This window comes from Tiliqua scincoides, chromosome 3 (assembly GCF_035046505.1).
Source record: "Tiliqua scincoides isolate rTilSci1 chromosome 3, rTilSci1.hap2, whole genome shotgun sequence".
Classification (NCBI taxonomy): domain Eukaryota; kingdom Metazoa; phylum Chordata; class Lepidosauria; order Squamata; family Scincidae; genus Tiliqua; species Tiliqua scincoides.
Window position 1 is genome coordinate 164,741,970 of NC_089823.1, and position 20,797 is coordinate 164,762,766.

Consider the following 20,797-nt stretch of genomic DNA (forward strand, 5'->3'; position numbering starts at 1 on the left):
ACTGCCATTTCTGCCTGTGGTTAACCTGTTCCCAGTACAACAGTCCCTTCTGTTTATGCACCGGTCTGAAAAGTTCAGCATTGCACAGCCAGTGCAATGCTACTGGTTGGAGCATTGTATTTAAGCAGCAATGTGATCTCTTAAGCACTTTCGAGCACAGCAGTTCATAGGACTGGACAAAATCTCTGAAAACAAATACTCAAAGTGGATTTCTCAGGGTCATTCTTAAAGACCTAGATTTTTTTTTGAAGAAGTTGTAATTATTTGGGTCCTGTATCACCAACAACAAACATGCTCATGATTTCCTTATAGAAGATGCCATGCCATTTGAAGTACACAAAGTATACCTTGAACGTTTCCACATGATTCAATTGAAAGTACTCTTCTTCCAGTAGCAGAGAGGCGTTGGCAAATTTCACTTGAGGAAGAAAGCTTCAGTTCATCTTTACACGCTGATATGACACTCTGCATGACAGTTGTATAGTAAAGCATTTAGTAATTATCTAGCTATCATAAAGCAACAAACTTACAGCTTCTTAGAAGAGATCGGTATTTCCTAGGAAACATCAACATTTTGTATTTATGAAGCAAACGACTAAGAAATCAAAAGATGACATAGCGCTCTTTGACTGTTACTTTTCTACAAGACACATTAGAGGTGAACTTGAAATGCAACTTTAAAAATGTCGAAATGTTCATACAGGTAATGAATTATCCATTTCAATTAACAGTGAAATATTCCAAATGATTAAAGCATCCCTTGTAAAGACATATACTCTAGCTATCCTATCTGCTACATGTTTCTGAAAGTAAGATTTAGTTAGAATTCTGTCCTTTTCTTTCATTAATAGTAGACTTTGTAACTATCACTCATAAAATGTACAAAACCGTTAGCAAGGTCTATCACAAAACTGAGCAAGATTTCAATGGCAGGTACATCCTCGCAGCCTGATTACAGGTCAATTTCTAGCCAACAGAAATGCAGTCAAGAATATAAATCAGACAAGAATGTAGATGATGGAATCTGTCAACATTATATACAAGCGTTCTCTGGTTGCCCAAACAAAAAGGGGTTTTCACCTCAATGTCTGGCCTCTCTTTAGGATTTTTTTCCTGCATTTCTTCAAGCAGGTTATGTAGATGTTGGCTGAATTCTGAATGTATTTCAGGCTCCTTCATGTACTCAATAGCTGCTTGTAGTGTGGCTCCCAAAGAAAATATATGTGCCTGCAAGAAGTGGAAAACAGAATCAAGATATTTTACAAATGACCATGTTCCCATTTCACCAGTTACAATGACTCAAAACCAGCTTAAGCAGCTTGTGAATTGGAGCTGAAATATTTTGCTATACACTCATAGGATCCTGTCTGAAGCAGCATGCTCTAAACCTGGATTTATCTGACCACTTTTTTTAAAAGACAGAACTAGATATGAAAGCAGTGTGAAGGTTGGGGGAAGTACCTGCAGGGCAGAATCAGCAGGTAATAGATTATTTAAACATTTTCTTGCCTTCCAATTATCCCCACAAATGTCTCCCAACCACCAGCACTGTTTTGTCTTCCAGCTAAGCTCCAAAGCAGGATATGCTTTTAAATACTTCTACCACATCTGACAAACACATGGAGCATCAAGATGCCAGAATTCCATAGCCACAGGAGCAGCAACTATTGGTAAACTAATTGTACCACAAGCAAAAATGTTATTTTTCACAAAGTCAATTGCTTGCTTAGGGAAGTGATTATCAGCTGCAACCATAGGTTGGAAATAACATCCAAATCAGCTCTTAAGCATTGTATATAACAATAATTTTAACTAATGCTCCTTATGACCTCAAGTAAAACCAATATAAAGTATTTTGGCAGTTTTCCACTAGGTGGAGCTTTCTCCAATCTAATAGACTTTACCATTTACTAAAGGTATTGGGGAAACTATCTTCCAAATATATCCACAAAGACTTAACAAAAATTTACTATGATAATCTTTTAGTGAAAGAAAAACGTTTTAGTGAAAAGCACAACCTCACTGAGAAAAAAAACAAACCCAGATTCAATCAATGCCTCTGGGTAAGGGCCATTTCACACAGTTTCCTACATTCCATACAGTTCTAGTTCATCAAGACAGACTGCTCATGTATCCGTTTCATCATATGCATGAAGTGAAAGGTGGCTTCAGATCTGTTATCCTACATGATAAGAACATAAGAACAGCCCCACTGGATCAGGCCATAGGCCCATCTAGTCCAGCTTCCTGTATCTCACAGCGGCCCACCAAATGCCCCAGGGAGCACACCATGAAACGAGTATCACCAGAGCATATGGGAGGAGTCTAATTCTTAAGAAAAGAAAGCCAAAATCACAAGTATTAGGCTTTTGAGGAAGGGAACACAACTCAGGAAGGTCACCCACACTGACATCAGAACTCCATCAGATTCAATCATTTGTCACAAGTTGTCTTGCTAGAGGGGATAATCAGAATGAAGGTGGCCACAGAAAGAACATCAAGAATTCCAATAAGGAACTGACAATTGTGCTGAAATCTCAAAGGATAAGAAGACATGCCTTTTGAAGTTCTGAAGAATAAAGTGATGCATCCACAACTAGCCAAAGCTTAAAACCCAAACCATCTGACCTAAGGCAAAGCAGACACGTATTTACAATTGCCTTCCAAAACGTAATACAATGTACTTAATATATCTATGGTCCAACTCAGATGTCACAACCAAACCATTGTTTGGTGATCAGATCTGTGCCTTGGCTTTGCTTTCATATTTCTTCTTCTCTTCACACACTGCAGTTCCCTTATTTCCTCATTTCCTAATCTGAGAGTACAACCCTAACTGCTGCCTGAGCCGGCACAGCCATGCCTGCGACAGCTCAGAGCGTAGGAAAAGTGCCATAAGGACTGCGATGACTCACAAGCTAGCAGCATCAGCAAGGAGGCCTGTGCCAGCCCACTAGAACCACATCCAGAGCTGTAGACACCAGCATAAGGAGGTATGATGCCGAGAGGCACGGGGCCAGGGGTCATTTCTGGGCATGGATTTTTCCCAGGAGGGATCAGTGAAGTTCTCTGCCGCTGTATCCTAACCCATTTGCCAGCCCACCCAATAGTACATTGGGCTTTCCAGATTTGTGCCAACTAAATAGCTGGCACAATTCTGAGAACTTCAATGGGGCCGGCTGGGCCTCAACAAGGAGCGAGGGGAAAAATATCCCCTTACCCCGAGAAGACCTCCAGTCACCTCCCAACCTGAGCTGGATACAGTGCAGGCCGTGCAGGTGCAGGTTAGGATTGGGCTGTGAGTTAACTATAGTTAACTCATCTGAAACAGGTAAATTAGGGTTACTGCCAGGCCCTGCACTAGAGGTACAGAAAGGCCCAGGACACATCCAGTTTTTGAGGCACCTAGTCATAACAGAAATAAAAAATGAGCATGGGTCACATTTTGGGTTGATAAAAGTTGTGAAGAAACAAGCATTTAAATTTGAATCCCCCTTCGAACTTGAGGCCTAGACCAAATGGCCCTCTTCTGGTTGACTCTGATTACGGCCAACCATAATTAGCCTCCAAACCAGAATTAGAAACCATTTATTTCATTAGGTAATTAATTGCCTTGTCTCAAAAAGGTAGGTGGGATTACACCAACACTCTATTTTGATTCCAAATTTATTCAAATGGATCAGCATGACTATCTACAATTATGTGCGGCCAGAAGGGATTATAGTAAAAAAATAAACAATCAAACCTCCTACCTGTCAAACAAAGAGGTGATGCTATCTATAATAATGTGTTAGTAAAACTCATTCCATTCTACTTGAAATGCTTTATTAGAAACAAATAAGTTAGAAAATGTTCAGAGATTAGTTACAAGCCTTAGTTGAGACATCTATAATGAAGCTTGTAAGGGAATTCAATCTTATCAATGACAAGGTTAAAAAGCAATCTAAGCATGATATAGATCTACACAATGAGATGAATTACAATAGGATACTCCACAATTTACCAGAAAATCTTAGCTGAGGAAAAAAAGAGAGAAAAAATCCATAGTAGTAAAGGGTATCAATTTTTAAGTGGGTCCCTGCTAGCCACTGAAGGGACTTAACAATTCGTTTCAAGAAATCTTTAAGCCAAGATTTGATTTCTCTTAAAAGATGTGTGGGATGGATGATGATTCATCACATTTTAATAGCAATTATCTGGAGATGTCCTCAAGGTATTATTAATTCATTTATTTCCTGCCTCTCTGCCTGAAACCAGGTCCTAGAAGTGACCAGTTTAAAACTATAAAAACAGATGAATCCCTATCAGTCATGAGAAATCTAAACACCTACAACATCCGAGCTAGAATAACTGTTATTCTTTCTTCCAGTTTTGTCTCAGAAGATGATCTAAGCTCCAGGGGCTGCTCATATGGAAGAACATGTTTACCAATTATCTGCTAGGACATGTAAGAATTCATTCCCACAAACTAACTTAGCAAGCCAAGCAATACAATTATTTTTAATACTAGTATAAAAATTTGAGGTTTGGGGTCAGTCTTGGACAATAACAGGGCAGTCATGTTTTGAACAACCAGAGCCCCATTCCTGTTTTATTTTATGTACTTTTTTTTACTATTAGTAACACTTCTTCAGATGATGTTGCCATTATGGCTATAAGTTACATGCAGGCGGCCAGCGACAGTCTGAGGCTGTCACCACCGGCTCCTCCTGGACTTGCCAGCAGAGGTGAAGCCCATGCTTCGGAAGGGGAAGAGAAAAATGCGCGCAGGACGCCAGGTCCACCACTGGACAGGCTCGCCTCAGCCGCCATTTCAAGGAGCAATTCACAGCATCAGGGCAGATATCAAGAATGATTTTAAAAGTTATGAACACTACAGAAGAAGAAAGCAGTCCCCAAAGTAACTAAGATATAACATTCTCACCTGGTAGGATTTCAGTGTTTTCAAATAATTCTGTGACTGTAATTCCAGTCATTGGAATTTTCCTTGCCATATTTTCATAGACAGAGGCAAGAATATATCCCCCCCCCCCCCCGCAAAAGCACTACCACTACCAGCACTACCTGGGAAATGCCAGAAATGGCAAACCAAGATGAAGCCAAATTAATATACTTTTTAAATGATTTATTGGCAGATGAACTCACTTTCTCCACTTTGCATTTCCAATGCAGTACAAAATATGAAACATGACATGAGAACTGATTAACGTCTCTTGGTTAAATTTCTTAGCTAGTCATATCAGTATAGTCATATCTGTTTAGAGGGAGGTTTGGATACAGCAGCACAGCTGCTCCTCCTCATCCCTTCTAGCTTTCTTTTGTAGCTGTCATCTGCTGCAATGTCATCTCCAGTGCCCTATAACACAACGACTGAGCATCATGTATACTGCAACTCATGGAAAATATGTAAAGTGCATATTAACACAGTTTTTGGACTGTTTGGAAAACAATTCAAACAGTCACAATCCAACAGTTCAAATTAGTCATCCAGGTGTATACAGATTCATGGAGAACACAATATTAAAAAATAAGCAGTGCTGCTTCTCTTACAGGAACCCAAATTTAATAATGTAGCCAACTATAGCTCACTTTGGGAGCAAACTGATGACTAACACATAAAATTAACAAGTTGATCAAAACATTGTACAGGCGTGTTCCTGTATCCGCGAGAGTTCTGTTCCAGAACTCCCATGGTAACATGAAACCACAGATACCAGGGAACACCTTCCCAACCCTCCAGAGGTGTGCTCCAGAAGATTCTAATGCTTTATAAGCCGTTAGGAGGCCTGGGGAAGCCAAGGAGGTCACTTTGGGGTTTTTGGAAAAAAAAAAGGGGGTTTTTTTTCCTCTAAGACTCCGTCTGAGCCTGGCAGAAGCAGTGGACAGACATGTGTGGCCTCTGCTGGGCTTAGATGACCCTCCAGACGAGCTCCCCTTGCCTCTGGAGGGGATGCATGGGGACGGCCGCGGACCTGATCCATGGATAAATGAATCTGTGGATATAGGATTGCTCCTATATTTGAAAATTGTAAATGCACTTTGAAATTGTGATTTCCTTCACTTGTAAGAACACAATTATAAGCTGCCTTGAAGAAAAAGATGGGGTAGAAATTTTATAAATGAATCACAGTTGTTTTTATTGATATTCTATTGTTCACCTAACATGAAAAAGCAGAGACAAACCAAAGTACTAAACAATGTACGCAGCCCAAGCTGTCACAGAGATATGATTTCTATGATTTCTGGAGCTGGAAAACAAGTAGCCCCTGTAAGGAATATGCTTTAACATGTAAAGATAAGATCCACCAGGGAATAAATAGGCTGAACGTATGAAATAGGGTCATGACAGGTGTCAGAAGTAGGATGCTCCAAAATCATGGCAGAATCAAGGATCAGGATTTAAAAAATACTGTCAGCATATTGCCACGGCTGCTTTACAAACTGAGAACTTGACCTCAACCTCTCGACACGTTAAAGGAGTGATTGAAGCCAGGTTTGAGGCTCTTCCCACTTCTTTCTGTTCTGTTTCCATGACAAAAAGCAGGTTTCCTTACAGCTGCAGGAGATACTAGAGTCTTGAAAACATAGTCACTAATCAGATGATTTTCAAGTCAAAATAAGATTTTGCTTATGTTTTTTGAGAATGTAAGAATGAAATTTCCATTCAACATTAATGAAACACACCATGTATCACATCACATTTTATAAACACATCTCAGTAAAGTTTATGGAGCGACAAAGTCTTCTCTGAACAGGAAATAAAGCATTACATGTCCTGGTTAATGGCCTATTTCAAATTTATTTAGTAAAACCTTATTTTATATTTTGTTGTACTAGTCACATCAATGAACAAGATAAAGAAGTGATGAATATTGACAAGTCTTCATTATTAGGAATAAATCCTTAAAGAGGGAGAAAGAAAGTGCCACCCACCACAAACGTCATTTCTGTACGCATTTAACTACCCTCTTATTTCAAAGAATATACAGTTAAAGTTATGATAATCTAGATTTAAACACTATCAGCTACAAAATTTTGACAATAAGCACTGTAACCAAACATTCCAACCAAATATTGCGACACCATCTTCCCTTCAATAATTCATTTGTTCTCTCTTCAAACAGAAAAAAAACAAACATTTGGCTTACTTCAATAATCAACTGAAAATTATTAGGCTGATCTCTGGACTAAGGGCCAACCAACTGTCCAAATCTTTGTCAAGGTTCCATCTCAGTTGTTGCTACAGGCCTTTTTCCAGAATATCCCATTTGCTCCTGCTCCTGGTTCTGAGAGTATAGAGCAAGCTCAGCATGTCTTTTGCTCACGTGGATAGTGTCTTTCACAACACTGCCTCTTATTACAGCCCAGCGGCTTAGCTTCTCCAGTTCAGCATAATGGTTGGCAACCTTCAGTCTCGAACGACTATGGTATAAGTCAGGGGTGCTCAATACGTCGTTCACGATCTACCGGTCGATCGCGAGGCAAAATGAGTCGATCGCAGGCTTCTCTCCCGTCCACGCATCCCTGGGAGTGAGCCCCGTCCTGGAAGTGAGCTTCCTGGGAGTGACGCATCCCTGGGAGTGAGCTCCTGTCCACGCATCCCTGGGAGTGAGCCCCGTCCTGGGAGTGAGTTCCCTGGGAGTGACACATCCCTGGGAGTGAGCTCCTGTCCACGCATCCCTGGGAGTGAGCCCCGTTGACTCTACTGGGGCTGACTTGTGAGTAGACCTGGAGAGGAGCCACTGGCAGGCTTCTCTCCTGTCCACGCATCCCTGGGAGTGAGCCCCGTTGATTCTATTGGGGCTGACTTACCTTTTCCCTGTTTTTGCACTGGTATGTATGGAGATCTGCCCCCCCCCAACTTCCATCTGTTGGTTCTGTGTGCAAGGGGTTTTGTACTGGCCTTGCTGTGATGTCTATATAGAGATCTTCCCTCCCCCACACCTTTCCCCTGTTTTTGCACTGGTCTGTATAGCGATCTGCTCCCCCCGCCCACTTGTATTGGAATCGAGGAAGATCTGGTGAAGATGTGGTGTCAGCAGTGGCCCCTTTAAGGGTAAGGCCTGGGCATCCAGCAGAGTGTGCTGCACAGCTGCAGCCACTTGAAGGCAATAGGGCCCTCAGGGATATAAGAGCACCTGAGGCAGGAAGGGCTCCACTTATTTATGTGAGTCAGCCTTTTCCTACATGAAGATCATTAAGTCCAAGTACCGTTCCACCATGACTGATGAACATTTGGAAGTGTGCTTGAGGCTGGCTGTCAGCAGCTACTGTCCGGACTATGCATCCTTGACTGATTCACTTCAGTGCAAGTCATCAAAGTAAACTCAAGTAATTACAAAAAATGTTTATAGTTAATTATGTTGTGTTGTGCAATATTGGCTCATGCGCTTATGCAAGGTACACCAACATACATTGTACACATAAATGTTATATGTTATGATGGCTTGAACATTGTAAAAAAACTCTGGTAGATTTCCGGGCCTTGCTGGGTTTCAAAGTAGCTCTCGAGCCAAAAAAGTGTGAGCACCCCTGGTAAGCCTACAGCACCTGGTATTCCCAAGCGGTCTCCCATCCAAGTACTAACCAAGCCAGTTCAGCATATGAATTCTTTATTCAATCACCTCACTTTTGTCAACTGGACTAACTCCACAGATCTACTGATCTTGTATCTGTATTGGCAAAGCTTATACTGGAACCTACACTTGCATTATTACCCTAGCACAGCAATTTTCAACCTTTTTCATCTCACAGCTCACCGACAAGGCACTAAAATTATCAAAGCAGACCATCAGATTTTTGATGACAAGGCACACCATTCTACCGATGGGGGGGGCTCACATCCCCCATTGGCCCTACTAATAAATGACCTTCCCCCAAGTTCCTGTGGCACACCTGTGGACCACTCATGGCACACCAGTGTGCCACGGCACATTGGTTGAAAATGGCTGCCCAAGCAGCTGAAAGGCAAAATACAGTACGAGCTGACATTCTACACAGGTAAGTGAGCTCACACAATATTTCTACATACATTTGAACAGAGTAGTTTTAAAACTCAGTTTAATTAATATGATGCAAGGTATTTTCTGGTTTTTTCATACATTAGAAAGCATTTTTATATTCTTGTGGTACATGCATCTTGGTGAAAGAGGACGATACTAACAGCATGGGATTTTAAAACTGATCCCATTTCAAGCAGTGAAAGAATTGATCCATCTTGGTAGCTTGTTGTTCTTTTTTTTATCTCCTAAAAATCATTTCTGGAAGTAGCAACTATTCCTGCCATGAGGTCAATATCTATAATGGCTAGGCAGACCCATGCTTGCTCGCTCTCTCTTCTACCCCCTGCCCTGCAATGCCCTGCCCTGATCTCACCATCATCACCTGACCTTCCAAACGAGCATACTGTGCAAACCTGTTCACTGGCATCATCTAGCCAGACTCTTATCTCTATCCCTCCTGAGCTGGTGAAATTCGTGCTGAACAAAGGGGTTTCTGCAATCAGGGTAACGGGTGAGTTATTATACGTAGTTTCTGGTTCAGATCACCATGCACAACAACAAAACTACCGTATATATGTATATGGGACTGCGTAGCAAGGATCCTCATGCACTCACCCAGCAACAGAAAGTTAGCACATAGCTACAATGCATCATATACTTAAAGAAAACTGAGTCCAGTTTTGAGGCAGCATTACTTTAACAGAGTTCAGGCAGGGTATTCTGATTGAATTTGCCTAAGTTCTATGGCCTTAATCAGTGAAAATGTTGCTATACATATCTCAAGATTGCCCATACATCATATAGTCCATTGAAAGAGAAGAAAGCCACAAATGTCTTTTCTCCATAAAGTCAATTAAATATGAGAAACTGGAAACAGTCTAAAGCTTTACGTGACTACAATATGGGATTTTTTTTTTTTTTACACAGAACCCTTCATATATTGGAAACAAGGAATAAATATCAGTAATTTGCGATGGTAAGTTGAATGGCAGCTTTGTAATATAGACAAATGCTCATTTGAGGCTGAGCAGACATCAGCAGCAGTTGCTGGCTCCAGTAGAAGCCTACTGTGTTGTGCCAGTGAATAAGATGAATCTGTTAAAGAATTCTCAAATGGGAATGTGTGTTGCAAACCTTATTTAAAATTCACTATCATCTCTTCCCAGCATACTGCAAATAAGAGAGAAAAATGAAGATGAAATCCCACTGGGAAAATGAAAGGTTGAGGATCTGGTACCCAAAGATGAAAGTTTTTTGAAACAACCTAACAGCTCACTAAAGTGCTCAATATTAGTTTTATGCTAAGTCTATATTTTCTTTCTTACAGTGCTGAAGAAAGATTTGTATTTTCATTCAAAAGGAAAAAAGACAAACATTTAAAAAGCTCTAAGCAAAAATAAAAAAATTAGGAATGTTGGAACAGATGAACTAACAAAGCCATATTAGTTTAATGAATGTATCAGCCCTTTAATAGAATATTGTGTCTAAGGTACTGTATTTCACAGCATTCCCTCTCGGTATGCTATATTATTGCTTATCAAAGCCTGAACACTTTTACAAAGCATAAGCTACTGTGAATCTTTCTTGCAACAGTTGTGTTGGAAGTGTGAACACAGACAGTTTCTCAAACTCATTTTCATACAACCTGCACTGCATAGGTTTCTTATGCGCTGAGCACATGCAGGGGTATGGAAATCCTAAGAAGTTTGGTGATTATAAAATGAATTTGAGACCAATGAGGTTTAAGAATGCCTAATTTTTTTTCAGATTGTGCCTAGGATCGTGTAATCAGTTTTGCAGTTACAATCATCATTGCAGCAAAAGGTAAGAGTGCAAAAATTCAAGTGTCCAGTAGACTGTCATCTAAACAACTGGACCTGGGAACCAGCATCTAGTATACTGAAGAGGACAAGCAGCAGGTTTTTACCTTTCATGAGTGCTTCCATTTGTAGACCCTAACCACTACTGCCTCTTATTCCTCTTATTTCCTAAGGACCCATTTGTTTCTTTCTCAATTCAATTCCCTCAGTCCTATCTCACTTTAACACAGCTTGGTTTACAGTGCTCTCTGCATTTTCACACCAAGGTCAAGGTGGTTAGCAGCAAAAGCAGGGATCTAACTTCTGCTCCCTCCATTTTCTTTCTTATGATCAAACTCATGATCAAAGTTTGTTTTAGGCATGCGCTTTGGAGCTCCATGCTGGTTTCAGTCTGTGAAAACCGGAGTGCAGAGGGTCTCAATATGGATCAAGATTACAACAGGATCTCTGCCATAGCCCTCACCCTTTTCCTTACCATGTGACAAAACATGAGAGGTTAGAGAACTAAACTCACAAAACAGGTCTCTGCACATTATTTTACACAGACGCAGTTGCACAGCACCTGCTTGAAATGATGTGTGCTTTGATCTTTAGATCAATTTCAAATATGAAACTTAAACACATTTTTGAGCCTCTCTGATGCTATTGGTAAGCAAGAGCGAAAGACAAAAATGAAGTTTTAAATATGCTTGTACCACACTTCCAAATTGAGAGATGACCATGCAAGAAGATGGAATTATGGCCTTCTTGCACTGAATGAACAGAGATGTTCTATCTGAAGTGCATTTTCAGCTTTCTATGCACCATGCCTTCCAGCAAGTTGTACTGCAGTTCCTCTGCAGTGAGTACCCAGATATCTCTGAAGAAAGGAGGTGAGAACAAGCAGGGGCTCTCTAAGAACTGCACAGCAGAGGAAAATGAAAGAGAGGAGAAGCTGTTTTTGAAGAAATCCAGCAAAACACAAACATAAATTACATTCTATTGTAGCATATCTGTGAGGGTATTACATATCTCTGTGTATAATATACCTATCCTCCTTGCTGGCCCAAATGGTACAGTGCAGGGGTGGAAAGAACCTGTGGCCTTAAGTGCAGCTTTTTGAGTGAATCCAAATTTTGCAGAACAAACCCCTTTATTTTTATTAATATGGTTTTGTTCTTTTATCATTTTTATTTTAATCTTAAAATGACCATATTTAAAATACCAAAGAGTAAGAGAATCCCTCACTGATGGCCACAATTAAAACATTAGCAAGTCATAAGGGCTATTTGGATACCTGCTCCACATGATTTCATTCTAATGTGGCTCTAAAATGTCCCTTAGACACGCGCCTATAACGCAATCTCACAGATAAGATGAAGGGAGGTTTTCAGCCAAAAACGTGGAATGCTCCATGACCCTTGGATATGTTGGGCAGGAGTAAAACTTAGGGAATGGTGCTTGAGAGGAAGAACTGCAGCTTGCCCTGAGGACTGAAAGGGGAGAAAAGAATCTGAGCCGTGCCACTGTTTTTGAAGACATTAACAAGATGCTTAAGCAGTACTGTGTGCCATTTCCCTCCTGTTGTGTAATAGAACAGCCGGGAAGGAGGGAGGAATCGAGGGGAATTTTTTCGATCTGTAGTTGTACTGTGTTTGGAGATGGCAGACTTCAGATCCCAGCAGCATGCTAGGCTAGTTGCAAAGCCTGGGAGAGGCAGAGAAGAAAGGCATGTGCAGCTGCAGCGAAGGGGTTTTCAAGTCACGTTGAGCTGCTCCTGGGTGCAGTGACACCTGTGAACTGCCCTGACCCTTAGGATAGGATGAGGAGACAATCCACTTTGATTTTCTGGTAAAAAAAATTCTTGTCTTATGGGTGAGTATCTATGGTATGTTAATTTTCCCACCAAACTGGTGCTACTACCTCCTGGGGCTGATTGGGAGGGAGAAGTCAGGGAGAGTCCATGGGTGACTCCAGTCTATCAGCCTTTGAGAAGCAATCATAACAAGGTCATGAAAAGGTTAGTTAACTTCAGAACTAACCATTTTTTTCATTTTTTTGAAGTTAGTACATACTGCTATTTACTACATGCATACTACTACACATAGTAGTTAGATTTTTACAAAATAATGTATGTTTTGTAGTATATTTAACTGAAGTTTCTTGAATTTGGTCTTATTAGATTACAGCTAACTTAATGCAGCCTTCCAACCTGAAAATGTTCCCCACCTCTGGTTCAGTGTCTTCTCCCACTTAACTGTGGTAGACGGCATGAAGATACTTAAAGTGGAAGCAGTATAATTTGTGAATGGTGAAATGTATGTTAAGAGATGGGAGATTCCCCAGTAACATTTTAAAAAACCTTTACACACACACACACTCTCTCTCTCTCTCTCTCTCTCTCTCTCTCTCTCTCTCTCTCTCTCTCTCAGTTTTAGTCTCTAACCCAACTGGACCTCACAGTAGCTGTCAAAGAGGGTCCAGGGACTGGGTGATGACAGATTTTGAGGTGACTCAGACATTCCTAGGACTAGGGCTGTGCCCCGAGAGAACAACTGTCAAACATTATTGTGAAAGAGCTTGTATAATTTTCTTCTGCTATTAGTTCTGCCCCCAAACTATCTAATCTCTACTTTTTATGAGAAGGTGGGGGGGGGGGGAAGTTACAGTAGTTTTCCTTTGCACAGGAAGAAACAGTCAAATTGCAAAGGAAGTTTCTTCAAAACGTATCCTGATCCCTGGTTCCCTTTTTTCTTCCTCTTCTCCACCACTCATTATGCTTTCTTCATCTAACTTTCATGCTTCCTTTCAATTCTCACTGCCACATTTTCATCCCTTCCTTCCTCCCCATTTAATTTAGCAGATTTATAGGCAATCTTTCAACTCAAGGCTCTCCAGGTGGTATACAATGAGATTGATAAAAATGAACACAGCATAAGACAGTATAAAAAAAAAACACAACAGAAGTAGCAGCCATAAATTAGTAGAAGCCTTAAAAGAGCAATATCTAAAACTAGCTACAGAATGACCAGGCAAGTTTAAAAAGAAAAAAAGATTTCTCTTGGTCCCCAAAGGTTGGCATCATGGCAGTTATTCTGGAGAGATCATTTGATATACTGTACTAATCCTGGCCACATTCTTTCCATATATCTCTCACTTCTCCATTTCACACTGTCACTTTTTTTATTTACATATTCCGTCTTTGACCCAATCTCCTTGTCTCCCTTTATTATCGTTTTATCCACTTCCACTCAGTTTTTTCCTTCTCTCTCTTCTCCATTCTTTTCTTTACCATTTCATTCCTTGTTTGTCAACAGCCTTCTTTGGAAACAGAGTTAGACCTGAACCCACAAACTCACAGGACAATCATATGCGAATGAACCAGCCTTTTGGTTTATTACAATGGTTTGTTTGTTCTTACTTAGATCATGGCTGATATTTAATCTCTTATGCACATAAAGTTCTTATTTAGAGTTTAAACAAGTATTTTAAGACTCAGGTACATTGCTAGAATTTTAGAAGTGCCCTTTTAAAAATGACACCCACATAGATTCTTCTTCCCGCTATGTCTGTTCAGATTTGTGTTGACATTTTCCCTAAGACAGTGGATTATTCGACCAGTTTCCACACTTTTACAGTGCAGCACCTCTCACATCAGCAAGGAACCTGAATATGTCGCTATACAAACATTGCTCTAAGCACTGAACCCAGTAACTGAGAAAAGAGTCTGCAGGAAAAGTAATCCCCTATCAGTACACTGCATTAACCCTATGTAGGTTAGCCTATCCTATGTAGGTTAGCCTAGCAAACAAAGACACCCAGATTGATGGGAGAACTTGCAACCTTGAAAAGATTGAGCAACACTTTGGTGATAATACTGTAAGTGCTTTTCACAGTCACCTCATTTTAACAACTTCAAGGAAAACATAACACAGTTGTCAGACACGTCTCAAAAAGAATTCGAAGCTAGCAAGTGCCGATATTTACCTTCTTGTTTCATTAACATTTCCATGACATTAATATGCTTTTCTATACAGTCTTAAGCCTTTATAGAAGATTCCTAATGAACCAACATGTGTGCAATCAGTCTTGTGTCAGCCGAAAACAAGAAAGGAAACAGAATGGGCAGTAGATCAGTTAGAGAAAAGTATGTATGGATTTCAATGTTCAGGTTAACAGGATAAAAGGTTGCCATCTCAAGGCCTCCATTGCTTGAGGACAGTTCATGCCCCTGATCCTAAAAATTTTCTTGCAGTATTTAAAATGGCCCAAGGCAATTCTGTGAGCAGAACTTGTATGGGGAGGGTCATGAACAGGGCTGTGCATATTCTGTACTGCTATGGAATCTTGAGGTGCAAATTCCAGTGGAATATGGAATCTTAAGATGCAAATTCCAGCTTCATAACAACCTCGGCTTCCAAGCTTCCATTGCTGAAAGATATTGGGAAGGTTCAATGCCTGATCAGCCTCAGAGAATAAATACCTTCAGGCTTCATAAGATTTCCAGAGCTCTTCAGAGTCCTGCATAGCTCCTTGCCCTTTCTTCTCCATGTCTACTAGACCAAGAGAATAGAGGAAAAAATGCAGAATTTATTACCTTCCCCCCACATACTTGCTTACTTTACCTGATATTTATATAATAGCAAGACTTCTTTCTTTTGCATGCTGTATGTGTGTGCAGCCTTGGATAGAAAGAGATGCTTGGGCATGCTTGGGCATGCCCAACTGAATCATTCACTGTATACTTTTAAGTGGCAGATCCTCATGTCATGTCACAAACTTCTTCACAAAATTTCTACAAAATCTTAAAAAGCAATTTGTGATATAGCAAAATTCTACTGGGTATGCCCAAGCAAGACCTTGGATTCATGCCACAGTCTTGTCCATAATAGGTTTCAATGGAGGTATATCCATGCTTGCAATTTCCAAACTGACTCAGTTTCCAACCAAATGTCCTTAAGGTTGGATTGTTAGGGACATTTTAAATGGCACACTTCTCCTATGTGGAAAGGTACTGTATAACATCCAAGAGGATCTTAAGCAGCTTGCCTGATTCGAGAAACTGTGGTTAAGTCTTTTAAACCCAAGCCTAGCTTCGTTACCCATAGATAATTTTTACCCACAACAATAATGTTCCTCTGAACATAATAACATTCAGAGGAAATTATTTATTTATTCTCCAACCTATTCTGTAGGTTCTGGGAGGCTTATAGCTATTTCATTGAAGTTGGCAGCCCCTTGGGGCCATGATAATCCAAGTAACGGGCATGGATGGGTTGAACAAACTAAGTAGGTCAAACTAAAAACAGAAGATGTTTTTCTTGTTCCTATTACTCTTCATTTTCCAAAATACAGCTCTCTCATAGTGTACACAGTGTTCCATTGGCCCCTATGACACATCAGAATTCTGTCGTGCAGATCAGGTTGTAAGGCACGTATCTTAAAAGAGAAAGTCTCCTTTGATGAAAATGAAAGTGCATTGGTGCTGAAAATACAAAGTTTTACCAAAAAACCCCAAACTTCAGTACTTTTGCTAAGAGAGACTCAAGCAAGTAATCTATGGGAACAGAGACATTGTTTATCTTCAAAATTGTATTATGCCGTATAATTTACGTTTTGAAAAGAAGTTGGTCGATTGAACTTGCTGACAATTTCCCACCAGTTAATGGCTGCCAAAATCCGCCACTTAAAATAGACATTTGAATCCATTTCAACGGTGGGTTGACTCTCATGGTTGCTTTTCTGGCTAGAATCTTCATGTTGTTGAATTGTAACAACATAAAATAGAGGCATAAGAACATAAGAAGAGCCCTGCTGGATCAGGCCAGAGGCCCATCTAGTCCAGTGTTCCTGTATCTCACAGTGGCCCCTCAGTTGCCTCAGGGGGGCACACAAGACAACAGGAGACCTGCTTCCTGGTGTCCTCCCTTGCATCTGGGAGGCAATATTAGAAGAAATGCTCTTCAAATACATTGGCATATTGATTATCAGTTTCCAAGTCAACATAACCATGTACTACCGTCTCATGGGTGTAATTTCTGAAAGCATCAGCACAGTCCATTAATATATACATTGATTAATCAGAGGCAGAGGGAAAGAAAATCGAACACAGGGGGAAAAGAACCTATAACCATATAGACAAGAGAAAGGAACTCATTCTCCACACCTACTTGGGACTCTCTCAGCAATCATTACCACAGCAGTTCTGACACCCGGTGAACCAAGATATTTTCAGAACAGAAAACTGGTTTCTTCACAAGCCCAGGAGCTACCAATAGTGATGTTACAAAGAAAGCCAGAACATGCAAGCTCAATCACACATTCATGCATCAGTTGATGTTTCATAGCTAAATCTGTGAACCAACTCCAGAGACAATTATGTGTGTTTAAAGTGACATCAAACACCATGAAACTTCTATCTGTGGTATTAGTTCTCCTAATCACCACTTGACACCAACCATTATCAAAGGTGAACATGCATGTGTCAAACAGCTTGATGTGTGGTTCTCTTGTCTGACTACATACAATTTCTTTCTACTGCAAACTAAGTATGTTGGGAAAAGGGTTTATGGATATAAATTCAGCAGAGTCCTAGGGTGGAAGATCCTTTTTCCAGTTGCTCCCCATCAATCCCCGATAGTTTTCTTCTTACAACAAAGCAGGAGCAGAAGCAGTAAAATGTTTTAAAGGAACATACTTTACTTACAGTTTTGCTAATATGCCAGTATAGTATCTGTCTCTGATGACAGTAGAGGTCCCAAATTTTGGAACAGGGAATCCTTAAGCTACTCCCTTTGCACATGTGTCTGTATCAGCTCATGGCATGGTGGATTCCATGCAGCTGGCAGACTTCTTGGATGGAGGTCAGAAAGATCAGGAGAGAGGAAGGTAGTAAGGTAGGGACACCCACCCACACACGTCATAGAAAACAAAAGTAAAGGTCTGAGACAGGCAGCCCCCCAGTCATCTACCTTCTGAAAAATACACTGCCCCCAGTGTCCTGCAGATAGCATTGTATCTACTTTCTAACAGGATCATCATTATACTACTCCTCCTTGCACTGAACAATACGAAGTTCATATCCAAACATCTCCTACGGTAGGGAGGGAGGAAGGCTTACTGTTATAGGATATTCACAGGGGAAATGCAGCCACGCTCTCTCTCTCTCTCTCTCATGAAAATATGATAAATAAAAGCAAGAATGAATGTCAAGAAATGTTTTGAGAAAGTGTTTCTAACACCTTATGGATATGTGTACGCACTGCTGAAACAGAGACGCCTGCGTTGGCTCGGTCATGTCGTGAGAATGGATGATGGCTAGATCCCAAAGGATCTCCTCTATGGAGAACTCATGCAAGGAAAGCACCCTACAGGTAGACCACAGCTGCGATACAAGGACATCTGCAAGAGGGATCTGAAGGCCTTAGGAATGGACCTCAACAAGTGGGAAACCCTGGCCTCTGAGCGGCCCGCTTGGAAGCAGGCTGTGCAGCATGGCCTTTCCCAGTTTGAAGAGACACTTGGCCAACACACTGAGGCAAAGAAGGAAGGCCCATAGCCAGGGAAACAGACCAGGGACAGACTGCACTTGCTCCCGGTGTGGAAGGGATTGTCACTCTCGAATTGGCCTTTTCAGCCACACTAGACGCTGTGCCAGAACCACCTTTCAGAGCGCGATACCATAGTCTTTCGAGACCGAAGGTTGCCAACACAATGGATATGTGTAGCCAAGTGGTTCTCAAACTTTTTGGGAGTTTTATTTCCAAAGCAAGTCTTTGTGGAGGAGGGGCGAGGGCAGCAACACAATCCCCAGGATTGTGTCGCTAACGGGGGTGCTTTTACTTACTGTGTGTTAGGACAAGCAGTAGAAGGCGCTGAGAGCCCCACGCAACCCTCCACAAGACTCCCCAAGGCTTGGAATCTTCAGAAATAGCAAGCGCAAGCCACCTCCAGGCTGCATTCACAAACTGGAAGTGGCTTGCACTTGCTATTTCTGAAGATCCCAAGCCTCGGGGAGCCCTGTGGAGGGCTGCACGGGGCTCCCCGCACCTCCTGCTGCTTGCCTTGACACACACTAAGTAAAAGCATCCCCCTCACCCACCTTAGCGATGCAATCCTGGGGACTGTGTCACTGCTTCCCCCTTCCCCTGCCCCTTAAAGAGAAGGGTTGCGACCCACCAGTTTGAGAATCTCTGGTGTAGGCTATCAACCAGCGTGGATAGCATCACTCTAAATAAAGGCATTCTATGCTTAGGACATAGATTGCATGCCTGCTCTCACCCCACTGAAGCTCCTTATGGCTGTTAACTCCAGCACTGCATTAATGCAGTTGGTTCTGTAGTATCCAAATATGTTTGGCTTGCAAAGGTGCCACCCCCAATCTGTCTGTCTTTTGTCCCCTCTTTATCTAATTCCACGCTTTGGGTGATGGCCCTATGGCACATCTGACAAAAGAGATTGCTGCCAGCATAGGAACACTGACCATGCTGGCAAGATATCCTGGGTTGACTCAAGGTATCAGTATAAACACCACTTGTGTGGCATTTATTTGCCAGCAAGGTGGTTCATACCATTAGGTCTCAACTGAAATAAGAATAGCACAGGATAAGATTAAATTTGTCTACAGATGGATTTTTGTCTTTAGATGTAAAAAGTGACTGAATCAGATTAAATGTCATCAAAAGAGCAAGTGCTGAATAAAAAGATTAAAAATAGCCAAAGCTATATACCTGCATTTCTTCCTCACTGAACATCCAAGGAAATGAGCGGAATTAGGCTTTAATGTCTGTGAAAGCAAAGTCACTAGCAAGAATTGGTCTTTCTGTAGATTTCAGAACGGAGCGTTTTGAAATGGTAGCTAAGGTCAGACATGCTTGTTTGTTTTGAATTTATACTACAGCCTCAAAAAAAAAAGACTAAGTTTAAATTTCTCTGTTCTGTTGTTAATAAGTGTTAGCACCTGCTGAGGTATTCATAAATATTCCAGACTTACAACATCAATTATTTTAAAAATGAATGTATTTTAATTATGCGAGTCATGTTTATAATAATGATTACTTCCTGCCCAAGTTATTTCTGTGTAGGAAAACATGATGTGGTAGTTACAGAACAAAGGTCAGTCCATTATGAATAGCTGTTCTATTATTCATTCTATTGCCATTCCTATTCATAATAATAGAGGTAGGTATTCATTTCAGCTAATACAACATATGGTGCGCGAAACAGTGTTTTGTCCAAGAGGTTTACAGAATAAGCATAGTATTTGAAATCAGCACTGGGTTCAGAAATTTCAAGATCATCGAGGAACCACAAACGACTCACCCATTCCTTCCCTAACTTTGCCCCATTCTCACCAGGGCCAAGCAAAAAAACAACTAGTAAAGCATACACAGAAAACAATTTCCATAATATGTGGTCAGCTACACAAAAGTGGGAATCTGTGCTATGGCAACCCTATAAATGACTATGAAACCACCAATAACATGTTGTCGCATAGTCCTCCCTTTTCCATTCTTTCAAAAATTACCTCTAAAATGAAGAGAAGCATATCCTGCCCTTCCCCAAAATAAACCTATACAGACACACACCTATAAACTGATCTCACAGATAAGCAGAGGACAGGGTTTTTGAGCCAAAATCATGAAATTTTCTATGACCCTCAGATAAGTCGGGGTTTAAACTTAAGAGGGTGTCTGACTATAGTTTTGTCTGATTTTACCTGAGGCCAGATCCTGAAAAATAACCTACCCGTAATTGTTACCTAAGAACTGTACAGTCTCTAATTTATTAAAAATATAGTAAAAGATCATAAGATACATTTTTATTCTTTAACTTTTTAAATTCTGATTGTCAGAACCTTTTTGTAAAAACTACTAGAGTAAGTGCACTGTAAACATACCAGTAGAATAGTGGTTCCCAACCTGGTGTACATGTACCCCCAGGGCACTCAACAGGACCTTTAGGGGTGCTTGGAAAAAAATTGAATAATGGCAGAAA

The 20,797-nt window shown here is 40.8% G+C and overlaps 1 protein-coding gene across 1 annotated transcript in view; it reads right to left on the reverse strand.

The window, feature by feature from the left end:
- Nucleotides 1–20,797, reverse strand: part of KNDC1 (kinase non-catalytic C-lobe domain containing 1) — a 95,254-nt gene that overhangs the window by 56,445 nt on the left and 18,012 nt on the right. Inside the window, exons 4-5 of the mRNA XM_066621429.1 lie at nt 1,081–1,227; nt 348–465 (exon numbers count right to left, since the gene is read on the reverse strand). Coding sequence (XP_066477526.1) covers nt 348–465; nt 1,081–1,227 — 265 coding nt within the window. The remainder of the gene's footprint in view (nt 1–347; nt 466–1,080; nt 1,228–20,797) is intronic.